The sequence below is a fragment of the Sceloporus occidentalis genome, unplaced genomic scaffold (assembly GCF_023333645.1).
Source record: "Sceloporus occidentalis isolate IW3139 unplaced genomic scaffold, rSceOcc1.0.p SCAF_4, whole genome shotgun sequence".
In the NCBI taxonomy this organism is placed as follows: domain Eukaryota; kingdom Metazoa; phylum Chordata; class Lepidosauria; order Squamata; family Phrynosomatidae; genus Sceloporus; species Sceloporus occidentalis.
Window position 1 is genome coordinate 49,845,562 of NW_028316984.1, and position 14,180 is coordinate 49,859,741.

At 39.6% G+C, this 14,180-nt stretch overlaps 1 protein-coding gene across 11 annotated transcripts in view; it reads right to left on the reverse strand.

Annotated features, from left to right (window-relative positions):
• Nucleotides 1-14,180, reverse strand: part of FMNL2 (formin like 2) — a 267,683-nt gene that overhangs the window by 3,572 nt on the left and 249,931 nt on the right. For 3 of the 11 annotated variants that reach the window (XM_089520017.1, XM_089520011.1, XM_089520010.1), the window contains one exon: nt 8,779-8,902. In XM_089520017.1, the coding sequence (XP_089376143.1) occupies nt 8,779-8,902 (124 nt within the window). Of the gene's footprint in view, nt 1-5,653; nt 5,770-7,340; nt 7,481-8,778; nt 8,903-14,180 lie in introns of those variants that run through there. The other 8 variants (XM_089520018.1, XM_089520012.1, XM_089520019.1 and 5 more) reach the window with 6 other exon arrangements.

Below are 14,180 nucleotides of genomic sequence, written 5' to 3' on the forward strand. Positions count from 1 at the left end.
GCTGCCTCCATCAATTAACAGAGGCCATGATGGGGATGCCCAGATAAAGTTCAGTGGAAGTAGCTGGGTTGCAGAAGAGAGGGCCAAGTAGTGGACAGCTATTCCTAGAACCCAAATGAGTTATCCTAACAGGACTTATTGAGGCCACTGCCTCTTGGCTCTCCAAGAACTTTCAGGGGATGGTGGGGGACCTGCTCCATTTTTTCATGCTAGATCTCCCACATTAGAGCTTCTCAGCGTACCACCCCTGATCCGCCTGCCATTTTTCAATCTGAATCTTCTCACTTTTTGCTGCCATATTCTCACAGAATCAAAAAAGGCCACTTCAAACATCTGAGCTGCGCATCCATTTTGAGCTTGCCACTGACTTGCCCAAATTGGTCATGGCAAAGCAGTCCCAAACTGATCAACTTTCTAGCAACTATGGATTTTTGTATCACCTATTGGTGTCTTGACGTGCCAAATCAGGAATGCTCATGTTGCCAGTTTGTACCCTCCCCTTACCCAATGTAAAACACTCCTCCAGATGTTTCATTCACTGTTGTCTCAAGCACTTCCCTCTCCTGCCACCCATTCCTGAGCCCCCACGCCCACCCCCCACCCCACCATATACTCATTTCACATGCAGATGCCCTCCTCTGAAGCCAATATGAATATATTTTTGGAGCAATTGAAAGGTTGCTCCAAAGGAGGGTGACTAAAATGGTGAAGGGTCTGGAAACCATGTCCGATGAGGAACAACTTAGGGAGCTGGGGATGTTTAGCCTGGAGAAAAAAAGGTTAAGAGGTGATATGATAGCCCTGTTTAAATATTTGAAGGGATGTCATATTGAGGAAGGAGCAAGCTAGTTTTCTGAAGCTCCAGAGAACAGGACCTGGAGCAATGGATGCAAGCTGCAGGAAAAGAGATTCCACCTCAGCATTAGGAGGAACTTCCTGATAGTGGAACACACTCCTTCGGATTGTAGTGGAGTCTCCTTCCTTAGAGGTCTTTAAGCAGAGGCTTGATGGCCATCTGTAGGGGATGCTTTGATTGGGATTTCCTGCATGGCAGGGGGTTGGACTGGATGACCCTAGTGCTCTCTTCCAACTCTATGATTCTATGATTCTATATAATGGCCACTGATATACTGCTATCCATTCAGTTTGGGCAACAGCAAATAAGCAAACCCAGTCAAGAGAATGATCTGCCATTTTAGGAAATGAGCATAAGAAAAGAAAAGCCTCCATTCTGAAGAAAGGTACTGTCTCTAAAATGGATGTAGATCTGTTCATTTAGATAAGCCCTTTCAAGCTGAAAGTCCAAGTAATAAAGGGAAGGCTTCTTAAAATGGATGAATTATTTCTACAGCTGGTAAGAACTGAATGGGTTGTCTCTTGCAAATTGAGAATGTTATCCCAGTGACACAGAGTCATTTATTCTAACAAACTTGTCCTAAAGGACCTTACAGTACCTCTACTTGATGACTTAGTCTGGGGAGCACCAATTCTAAATCTGGGTATACAGTTGCCTTAAAAACCCTGAGGATAAGCAAACCGAGGGGCCTTTAAAGGAAACACATTGATTATCTGTCATTTGTATTAGGGTACTAACTGTTAGTTCTCTTCACATGTGCTTCTGACTTATAGATAAAGGATATACTTTACAATTATAATTTAGATCAAAGTGCTGTGCCCAGAGAACTGATGCAAACTCACAAGGCTGTATCTTATGTTTGCAGCTAATCTAGTCAGGCTACCATTAAAGCTAGAAGGTCTACATGAGTGAAGCAATGGAATGTTGATGTGCACTTCAGGTATAAATCTTTCCATAACCCACTTTTAAGGGTTGGAAGTTATTAGGTGATTATGCCCTGAAGAACATCTTAGTAGGGACCATGGATAACAGACTATATCCACTTCTTTCAAGAAAAGACAGAGGAAGATATTTTGCTCTCAGTGCTTCAGATGATCTCAAGACTTTAGATCTTTCCCTTGTGTTTGGCCAATGTCCAGATCATCCACCAGCCTCCTTCATTAATTCCAATCGCATCCATAGGGGATGATTTCAGCCTTTCAGAAAGGAATGACAAGTAGCAGTTCTGAAGAATAACCCCCTCTGGTATAGGGCAGATTAAAGCTGTTCCAGGACATCTGGGCTCAACTACTACAGGCAACTGGACAATCAAAAGCTTGCCCAGATCCCTCTCCACTTCAAAAAACATTCAAAGAAGGTTGAATCATACTCATGCAATATCTCACCTCCTTCTCATTGCTATAATTAAGCATATGTCTTCCAAACAGCACTTCTCTGTTACTCAGTTTTCTTCAAGGTTCCATAAAATGGTGAGATCAGATGAAGTTTGGACTTCAGATTTACAAATAATTTCATAATTATTTCATATTTATGAATATGTTTGCATGGAAACCCTCTATGAAAGAACCATTAAAGAGGAATTATTTCCTTGCATCTGTTCATGTTCAAGGATGCTAATTTACATATCCCCATCATTCCTACAAACAAGCCATATGTGCTCACCAAAAAAATACCAAGTAATGCAGGCTATATTTCAGAGAAAGGAACTGGCAAAGCCACCTCTGAGTATTCCTTGCCTAATAAAACCCTATGAAAGAAACCCTTTCAAATCAACTTGAAGCTATGTACTCAACATCTGTTTCTGAGGGCCCAGCTGTACAGAGATGCCCTAAGGGCACTTCATCAAACAATTTCCTCTCTGCAGTCTCACATGTTTGGGGGAGGATGAATATCAAGGAGAATCACCTACTCCGCTCCTAAGTTACTACTCATCTAGGGGTGCAGCTACCAGAAAGGGAATGAACTAATTATCTAAGGAGAGGAAGAATCTGAAGTTCATGACAAAGCAAGGAGAAACCCTTCCCTAAAAAGTACAGATATCATGTTCCTAGTATGTCTGCTGAATCTGATGATTTTTCATCATCCATATCGTTCCTTGGCTAGATGTTATGCTAGGCCACTGGTTCCTCAGACTTTTCCAATCTTCTACAGTCCACTAGAGACATTTGCTCCACCACATTCTTCCTCAACTCAGACTCTGAGCCTTATCGCAGTACAAGAGTAAGTGAGGACACATCAATAGGGAAGCAGCTTCACACGCCCTCGAAATACTTCTGTTCTACTCCCAAGGGAGATGGTCATAAACCTGTTCCTTTTGTCATGCTGAAAAAATATGGCAAGCAAAAGGCATGCTTTTACAACTGTCTCCCACTAGAGGGAGAATGGAAATACTACAATGTCATGCAGAGAGGGAAGCAGAAAGCTGCTTTTATCTCGCTGTGTTTCGGCTTACTTATGTAACGTAATAAGGCTCTCTGTCTCAAATGGTGTATGCAAAGGAAAATCTTTAGAAAAGAGATTCCTCGAGCAATTACAGATGCCAGTCTGCTCAAATGGGGCGAGCCCTGCTGTGGTGTAATGCCATTAATTGCTATTAAATACCCCCTCTCCTATAGGAGTTAAATATGGAACCTGGGCCAAACACTTTGAACAGACAAGCTGAAGCTTCCTCTCCAGTTTTTTTTTCCAGATCATCAATTGCTTTTGGAGATTCCTCTCCTCAAAGACATGTTGCTGCTTTCTCCTCTAGTGGTTCACAGATTTCACTCAGAACCTTCCCTTTGTTTGGAAGAGGTTAATTGTCTCACTGTTTAAGCCCCACAGGAAGGTTCCATTACTGACAGTGTTCTTGAAGATGCCATTTCTGGTGGCCATAATGTCTGGCTGTAAGGTTTTAGAGCTGGCTGCCTAATCTGTGGAAGACCATCTCTGTTCCTTTAAGAAAGACTTTGATCAACCTTATTCCTCTTTCCTCCCTAAAATGCTTTCTACTTTTCATGTCTCAAGATACTATCTTTCTCTCTTTCTGCCTTAACACATTATATATGCAGGAATGGCTCCAGCACATAGTTGATGTTCACAGTCCCTTTAAAATATACATTGACAGAGCAAGGCCTTTCAGACAATTTGAACCTCTGCTCATTTCTCCTTTCATATCTTTTTAATGCACATTCAAGACTTGTATCAACTTGACCTATGATATGGCCAAGGTACCTCACCCTGCTAACATCACAGTATCCTCTATTATGGCCACACACTTCTGCACCGTTTTCTACAAATACTCCTCTGACATGTGTGGGACAGCTACCCAGCACTTTAATCTGTCATTCCAAAATTGATAAATACTGGATAGCTTTGGTAGAAGGATGCTCCAGGTACAATGTGCAATCACTCCCACCCATTAATTTTAAGGAGGGTTGGATACATCCCAAGTTGTATGCATTCCTCCTCTCACCAACCCAAGAATTCAGTGAATAATCAATGTGGCATTTCCTACTTAATAAGAAGGATAAATCTATTTAATTGTGTTTAAATTTTACTATTAGGTTCTAGCTGATTCTTTTCATAAACTGCCTTAGGTCCCACTCCAGGAGAAAGGCAGTAAATAATGTAAAGAGTGAGTGAGTGAGTGAGTGAGTGAGTGAGTGAGTGAGTGAGTGAGTGAGTGAGTGGGTGGGTGGATGGATGGATGGATGGATGGATGGATGGATGGATATTGTGTGAGTGTGTCTTTATGTGTGTTATGTGTGTGGGTTAAAAGGTCATCATGCTTGACTAAGGCTGTACAGCAAGCACTATAACCTGCTGGGGTGGGTAGGTGTGTTTTGTTTCTACTTCTTTCAAATACTACCACTATATTCCTGTTCTTGGATATCGTCCTGTCTAAAAGAGATCCCTTTAGTTAGCCTCACTTGGCTGTGTCAAGTTTCCAAATAGTAGAAAGCTACGTATCTATTCCCCGATTTAAGCTGTAGAGTTGAACTCTTCCCCTTAATTTGCTTTTTAAAGTTAACAATAGGTCTGGCAAAAAAAAAAAAATCCTTCCATGGTGCCAGTGTCTCTGTGCACCTCTCTGTATCTTAAGGTAACAGGAATGCATCAGCAGCAGTGAAAGCCAGTTTGGTAGTTGGGCTTATTTTCTTAATGCAGTGTTTCTGAAACTGTGTAGAAGGTAAGACACTGGCATTCAGAAAAGTGTGGCCTCCTACCTATAGCTGATCTCTATCTCTATCTCTTCCCATTTAGTAGTCTTCCTGTGGTTCTCCCCCACCCCACAGTTGGGAAAAAAACATGGATGATCATGCCCTATATTTTTCAATGGGCAGTGACATGTGCATGTCTATGTCTGTGCATCTGCACGCATGTGCTGCCAATGGGGAATGGTGCGGTCGAATCAATAGCCTGCTAATGTGGTAGGCCCACTGTATTTCTGCACATTGGATTGATAAAGATGTAAGAACAGAATGGTGTGGTTTTTTTTACAAAATGAGACCAATTCTGTGGTACACAAACCTGCAACCTATCAGTATATAATACATGCCTACAGCCAAAGTACAATGTCCATTATGTAGAAAATGACCTGTATTGTCTGGGAAGCAACTTACTAAATCTGTGATTTGACATTTTTGTTATTCAATGCAAACAAGAGCTGCTACTTAATCAGCCTCACATGGTAGATATAGGAGGGAGTCTTAAAAGGATCAGCCATGCTCCTGCACCTATATAGCATAGAACTCATTTAATTCACTTGGCTACGTTTTGCAGCAGTTTTGTGTGGCATACAGAGAGAGGAGGAAGCTAAGTAAAAAGTGATGCTTGCCAGCTCTGTGTATCCTCCACCACCGGTGTGCTAGAAGAAATCCTTACCCTCGAGTGAACATTTGGAAATTTAGTGATATTATTCTTCTTTAAGGCTAAACAGAAGGGAAAAAAACACAGAATGATGGTTAAGTTAAAATGGGATGGAACATGAAGAGCAACTCAACTCAGTGCCCAAAAAGCCAAAAAAATAAATTAAATTAAATGAAATTAAAAATCCCACGTGTGTTAGCAAAGTCAAGCAAGAGTGGGAGAAGCCAAAGCTGATAGAAGTTAAAAAGAGAAAGGAGAGGAAGAAGCAGCCACCCTAAATTCTTGCTCATAAAACTCCAAGCTGCTTTGAACAGTGGCGCCAGGATGACTGTACAGCAGTTTCACTTGAAAAAGCAAACAGAAGCTGATCTGGTTATAGTCAGCATTCATCTTTAAAAGTCCCCATTAAACTCACACCAGCAGAAATGGAATGCTGCTTTCTTTAACATCCTTGGTTCTTGTCTCTAAGACAACAGCATTAGCAGATACATGCAAAAACATGCACTGCTTTTTAACAGTTTACATCATATGATGTAAATGGATCCAGTTCCATGACAATCAACTTTGGACATCTATTGTTGCCAGACAACAACCTGTATGACTTCTTCATCCAAACCATATTCTTTTGATGCTTGAGAATTATTTAATATTAACGCAGATCAATGGAGGGAATGTGGCCCTCCTTGTGTTGTCAGACTACAACTCCCATAATTTCTTATGATGGACCATGCTGCCTGGAGTTGATGGAAGATGCAGTTGAACAACATCTGGAGGGTCACAGTTTCTGCACCGGCAATACCCTGTTAATTCTTAGTTCAGAAAACAAGACCCATTTTCAGTATTTTGATCCTTTTTTTTGTCCTGATTTAGTTCACTCTGTTTCCCACCAAAGATTGATCTGATCAAAGGCATGAATTTACATGTAACTATTATACAGCACTAAGAAGGTTTCCAGTTATGTTGGCATGGAACTGAAGCTGGCATGAATATGGATGTGACAAGATGAAAATGGAGATTTGCTGATTTATTTTATTCCAGGTCTCACAGGCAACACAACATGCAAGCAATGGTTAGAATGGCTAAATGTGAGAAATGTTCTTAGAGATCTTAAGAAAAGAGCGATTCTCTTGCATGCCACAATGCTAAACCCATGAAAGTTCAGCTTCATCCATTCATACTTTCTAGATTTACTTCCAGAGGTAGGTTTAATTTAACAGGATTCATGCAACATAAATCAATTTGCTAAGAAGGATGGAAGAGCCTGAACATGACATGAAAAAAAACCAAGTGAACCATTTGTCACTTATATCATTATGTCCCACATAAATCTCTTGCAAATTGAGTGGGCTGGCTTGAAGCACAGCTGCTCTTGATCTCAGTGACATCTCTGTGACTTCCAACACTTGCTGTTCTATGGTGTTTAGCACACAGACCCATGGTGCCTCTGAAATGCAAAAGCTGGCAGGAGGGGTCCCATATCCAATGGAAAGGAGCAAAAGGTTTACTGGCAGACAAGAACGTGCAATGAGATGACAACGTAAATACAACTTCAAGGGGATGCCAGACATCACAAACTCATTCAACAGCCACATTGCCTTACACGAATGGAAAAACAAACATTAAAAAAACCTACAGCAACCTTTTTTGTTTTTAAGAGCACTGGGTCTGAAAGAGGAATAATTTAGTAATGGAATTCCTCTGTGAGAACAGGTTCGCAGAAAAACCGAGAGCCACGCTTGGCCGTTCGAGCGGTAAAGGGCACCGTCTTCAGCACTGCATAGAAAATAACAGCCAAACAAGACAGAATACAGTAAGAAGCAAAGATCTATTGCATTTAGTACATTGTTAGTGCTCTATTAAGAACGGCCTGAGTTGGCTCATCAGTCATTTAACCACAATAGGATTTGTTAGGCTGGGTTACTCTTAGGATTTTCATTCTGCAGTTAACAACATATATAAACAACTGTATAAATATATAAATAACTGTAACAGAGAGTGTGATGCTTTACATAATTTTCTCTCAGCACAGTTCTCTTTTGCAAGGACATTCTCCTCTGCCCACTATTTATTGGTTGCCCCAGATCGTTACAAAATGAAACTGCAGAGGGTCCCATGAAAACCACAGCTGAAGTTTCACCCAGAGAACAAAACACAATGTGCCATTGAAAAGGACACCCTAGATATCCCTGAAATCCTAATTAAGTCCTGGTTGAACAGGGTTTTGTGCAGATGTACATGTGTGCCTTTAACAAAGTGACAATAATAACTATTTCCCAGCATTCATGACTACTTTGCATATTCAGAGACTTACTACTGAGTGCCATATTGAGGGAAACATATCAGTCACCCATAATGCCAGTAAAACTGTGCATAATTAGTTGCTAATTATTCCTTTCACTAAGCTGTTATCATAGAAATCAGATAAATCAAAGTTTTGCAGGTAACCTCTTTGTGGTAGGAATATTCTGCCCATGCTGCCTGTATCTACTATACATTTGACCCAGCCATAGTCACCCTATTGTGTTCAATTATGGATTGCTGAAAAGAGCAAGCATTAGTGTATTGCAAGAAGAATATTTAATTTTTAAGTTCTAAACCATTCAGCAACCCAAATCAAACCATGTCCTCTGTTAGGTATTTAGTGCTGCAGTAATTATTGTTAGTAGCATTTTAAGAATAATACAAGCTTTTGAAAACAAGCCAGCAGGTTTACATGTCGTTCAAACATATTCAAATATGTATGTGGCATGCATCTTTCGCACAGACGTATTTAACAAGGCTGTATATGATCTGTGGCTTTAGTCATGGCAGCATGCTGAAGAGAAAGAAAACTAAAAGAGAAATCAATAAACAAATGGTATCTCAATGAGACCTCTGCCACTGACTGGGCCTTTAAAACCTGACGTTTGGCAAAATAACATTTCATAGCTGTTTGTTTTGTTAAATGACTGGTACATCAGATTACTAGCACCAACAAGCAGTTTGCAATGCTTTAACAGAACTATTATAAGTGAAAGCTAAGAACAGACACATGGAGCTACCTTCAGAAAAGCCACCTTTATTATGCTTACCTGTGATGATGTCTTCAATGGCACCATCCTTCCCCTCATACACATGCCTGTTGTCCTTGACTTGCCGCCTCCTGAGCTCTGCAATCAGCTCTTGCTGCTGTCTCTTTGTTTTATGAGATGGAGACTGAAAGGAAGCAGAGTAGGGCTGCAACCATCAGTAGACAATGATACCCAATGAGCAAGTAGAATGGTGGCCACATGAAAAAGAGAACAGGACTCATCTACTTTTAAAAGCTGTATGGAAAAGGGGATTTCAGCAAGTGAAGCTTCTGTGACAAGCTCTGCCTACTGAAAATCCCTCTTCCACACAACTGTTAAGGTCCAGGAGCCTTGTCTTCTTTTCAAGTGGCCAGCTTAAACAATAGTATGTCTACTATTATTGTTGTTATTGTTACTGTGTCCAGTTCTGGGCACCACAATTCAAAAAGGACATTGAGAAACTGGAGCGTGTCCAAAGGAGGGCGACTAAAATGGTGAAAGGTCCGGAAACCATGTCCTATGAGGAATGACTTGGGGAGCTGGGGATGTTTATCCTGGAGAAAAGAAAGTTAAGATGTGATGTGATAGCCCTGTTTAAAAATCTGAAGGGATGTCATATTGAGGAGGGAGCTAGCTTGTTTTCTGCTGCTCCAGAGACTAGAACCTGGAGCAATGGATGCAAGATAAAGGAAAAGAGATTCCGCCTCAACATTAGGAGGAACTTCCTGACAGTAAGGGCTGTTCGACAGTGGAACAAACTCCCTTGGAGTGTAGTGGAGTCTCCTTCCTTAGAGGTCTTTAAGCAGAGGCTGGATGGCCATCTGTCAGGGACACTTTGATTTAATTTCCTGCATGGCAGGGGGTTGGACTGGATGGCCCTTGTGGTCTCTTCCAACTCTATGATTCTATTAGTTAATGCTTGAGGGAGTTTAAGGGACCAGTCTCTTGTTATTGTCGTCTTGCATTTTGCACTGTATTGTATTCCTGCTGCCAGGAGAGAGTTGGACATTGTCGGTTTTTGCTATTTATTGCTATTATGATTTGTTTTGTTATTTTTTGTTATTGTTATTTGCTATGTATTCTGGAGATTAATTTTAAGATATGTTAACTGTTATGCAGTTTTTATTGCTATTGTTGTTATTTGCTATGCATTCTTCTTGTTATTTATTATTATTACAAATTGCTATGTTACTTTTATTCTATTGTTATTGCTGTGTATTTTTCTTACTGTTGTAACCCGCCCAGATTCTTCGTGATTGGGCAGGCTATAAATAAATAAATAAATATTGTTATTGTTATTGTTACTACTACTACTCTTCCTACATAAACCTAGGCAGGGTAGGGAACAAAGGAAGCTGCCTTACACTCAATCATCTAGCACAGTATTTGTTTACTGGCAGTGTGTCTTAAGGCTTGAGACAGAAGTATTTTCCAGGTCTATGTGGTGGTGAGGAGGAGGAGGAGGTGGTTGTTGTTATTATTCCTTACCCACCTGTCCCCATGGATCAACAACAACAGACCAACAAATACATGATGGCAGATAGTGAATGTGAATTTTTTTATATGCCAGCTATAGGTTCTAATATTGAGATGCTGCCCCTCTCTGACAGGTTTAGCTTCTGCAGACTTACCTACAGTCTGTATTAATGTTATTGTGTATACATTATGTGAATTATGGTAAGGTATAATGTTCTGTGATGTTTCATGTAAGCTTACTGGGGGAGCCAGTGGGGTGTAGTGATTTGAACATTGGACTAGGACTCTGGGAGACCAAGATTCAAATCTCTACTCAGCCATGGAAACCATGGAAGTCACACTCTATCAGCCTCAGAGAAAGGCAAAGGCAAACCTCCACTGAATAAATCTTTTTTTTAAATAATTTTATTTTCAAAAACATCAAAATAAAACAATATACTGCTTTCTAACTTCAAACATACACCACTTTAAACCTAACAAAAATAATAAAACAAAAAATTTGTAACTTCCAAACATTAATTGGTGTTGCTGAATGTGTTATATTAATTCCATTTCTACATTCTCTTATCTTATCTTTAACAGACATCCGAAGAGTACTGTGGTTTAATAAATCGTATTTTGTGCTGAGCTTATTCTAAAAAAGTATAGTTATTTTCTACTGTATTCCTTAACTTCCTCATCTTTCAATATGTTAATGTTTAAGAACAGAAGTTGAAATTTCCCCGGCTAATTAGTTAATTACCTCTACGCTCTCCTGTTAAATCACTCCCCTTATTCAACCCCCTTTCCCACTATCTAGTCTGCAAGGGCTATCCATCTTGACCTCGTCCCCTCCAACTTTACATATTCTACCCATGGTTCCCACTCCTTATAAAATACTTGTAAAGATTTCCTTTTGGTCAAACATGCTATTTTTTCCATACTAAAAAGTTCATACATTTTCAGTTTCCATTCTTCAATTGACGGAACTTCTTTCTTCTTCCAATACTTTGCATATACCATCCTGGCCGCTATAATAGTGAAAAAGATGACTTTTTTCCCTTTCCTTTCTAGTTCTTCCTCTTCTATAATATTTAGCAGGTACATTTTTGGGTTCATACAATCTCTTAAATAAAACATCTTCCTCATTTCGTTATGTATCCCCCTCCAGAATTTTTTTACAATTTCACAGTTCCACCAAACGTGTAAATATGTTCCTAATTTCTTTTCACATTTCCAACAATTTCCATTGCTGTTCTTGAACATTTTTGCAATTCTATATGGGGTGAGGTACCATCTGAACATAATTTTATATAAGTTCTCCCTAATCTCCATACTACTTGTATATTTCATTCTTACTTTCCAAATTCTTTCCCATTGATCTAGTTCTATCATCTGATTTATATCTTGGGCCCATTTTATCATATAATCTTTTACCACTTCACCTTCCATTTCCCAATTTAGAATTAAATTATAAAAATTCAAAATTCTTTTATTTTCTCCCTTTATAATTATTTCCTCGAACTCCTGGTTGCCCTTTTCTATCCCAATTAATTTGTCATCCATTTTGAATCTTTCAACTAACTGCCTATAGGCAAACCAATTACAATTGATCCCCTCCCTTTTTAACTCCTCTTGTGATTTAATAGTATTTTTATCTTATTTTTTTTAATGATATCCGAATATCTTATCCAATTGTTCTGTCTATATTCCTCCCTTCTGATCAGGGCTTCCGCCGGTGAGGACCAAAGTGGTATTTTATTGCACCATTTCCCTTTGTGTTTTAACCAAATTCTGAATAGGGCTTTATGTAGTATATGGTTGTTGAAATTTCTATCTAGTTTTAATTTCCCATAAAAAAGACAGGCATGTATTCCATACCTTAATTCATGACTCTCTAAAGTTATTAATCTTTTATTATCTAATGTATACAATCGCATAACCAATCTAGAGCGCACGCTTCATAGTACCACATTTGGTTTGGAAATGCTAACCCTCCCCGCTCTGTTTTATCATACATATTTCTAAATTGAGTTCTTGCTTTTTTCTTTTGCCAAATGAATCTTAACATATCCTTGTTCCAACTGTTGAATGGGGCATTATTCAATATTATTGGTAAATTCTGAAAGAGAAAGATCATCTTTGGCAATAAAACCATTTTAATCGTTGCTATCCTACCAATCCAAGACAATTTTAATTTATCCCATTTCTCCAGATCCCTTTTGATTTCTTTCCAGATTTTCTCATAATTATTATGGAATAAGTCTTTATTATTAGTTGTCAAATTAATTCCCAAGTATTTCACTTCCTTCTTAACTTGAAATCCTGTCCTCCTCATCAATTCTTCTTCCTCCTTTTTTAATAAATTCATGGTCATCAATGTGGTCTTGGAGTTATTAATTTTATCTCCCTGGTCGCCGCCTCTCTTAAAGAGCCGGCTGCAGCTTGGAGGCCCCTTGGCCTCCAGGAGCAGCAGCCGGCCATTTTGCGGTGGCGGAGACCGAGACCGCGAGGAGGATGAGGCCAAGCCTCTTTTCCCTCGCGGCGTCGGCCTCCGCCGCCACAAAACGGCTGGGTGCTGCTTCTGGAGGCCAAGAGACCTCCAGGCCGCATCCGGGCCACTTACAGCGGCGGCGGCGGCAGCAGCGGCGCGGCGACACAGGTAAGGAGGGAGGGAATGTAGGTTAGTTTAGGTAGGTAGGTAGGTAGGTGAGAGGGAGGGAGGGAGGGAGGTTAGGAAGGAGGGGAAAGAGGAGGGGAGGAGAGGGACTTTGTTCCTAATGGCGGCGCGCGTGCACGCGCTCCGCCATTAGGAACAACTTCCGGGTTTGCCATGCGCGTATGCTCAAATACGCGTATGGCAAACCCGCGTATAGGGAGGATCCACTGTATAATCTTTCCTTTATTTCTTAATTCCAACACAGTTTTCTTAGCTCTCTCTTTTCTCAAATAATAAGCTAACATTTTCCCAGGTTTGTTTGCCGCCTCATAGTACTTATGTCTTATATAATTCGTTTTCCGATTCACTTCCTCCATGGTTAATATATCTATTTGCTTTTGTATAAATTTAATTTCCTGTTTTGCTTCTTTATCATTAACATTATCCTTTAATATACCTTCCCATTTCATTAAAAGTCTATTAAGTTCTACCATCTTTTCTTCATTCTTTCTTTTACATTCCGCCCCTTTCTTAATCAAACTACCTCTTATTACCGCTTTCATTGCGTCCCAGATTATCCACATAGGTGTTTCTCCATCAATATTTTCAATGAAATAATTCTCAATATCCTTTTTGATTATTTCCACAATTTTCTCATCCTTCAGCAGATTCTGATTTAAACGCCAATTATATTCCTTCTTTCCAAATTTGAATTCAACACTAACTGGGTTGTGATCAGACCAAATTTTTGGATGTGTTTTTACTTTATTGATTTTTGGAATCAGGTGTGATGATGCCCATATCATATCTATTCTTGCCCATGATTTATGATAATTTGAAAAGAACGTAAATTCTTTAGTCTTCCCGTACTTAGCTCTCCACACGTCTTGTATTGTTAAAATATCTATCATCTCAAAGAATTCCCTAGGTAGTTTTCCCTGGTTTTTTTTTTACTGCTTTACTTGATTGTCTGTCCAAATTCGGATCTACCACCCCGTTCCAGTCCCCAAGTAGTATATAAGAATCATAACTCCAATCAATTAGTCTCTCCCGTATTTTTTTTGTAAAACCTGGCTTTATTAGAATGTGGGCCGTATATCCCTAAAACTAAAAACTTTTGTGAATTTACTTTTATCTCTACTGCTAGGAAGTGACCATCAGGGTCATTACAGATTTCCTTTACCTCATAGCTGTGATTTACATAGATTACTATTCCCCTCTTTTTTACTTTTGCTGCTGAAATGAATTCCTGTCCTAACTTAATGCATCTGAGGTATTTTCTATCTTTCTCTTTAATTCTAGTCTCTTG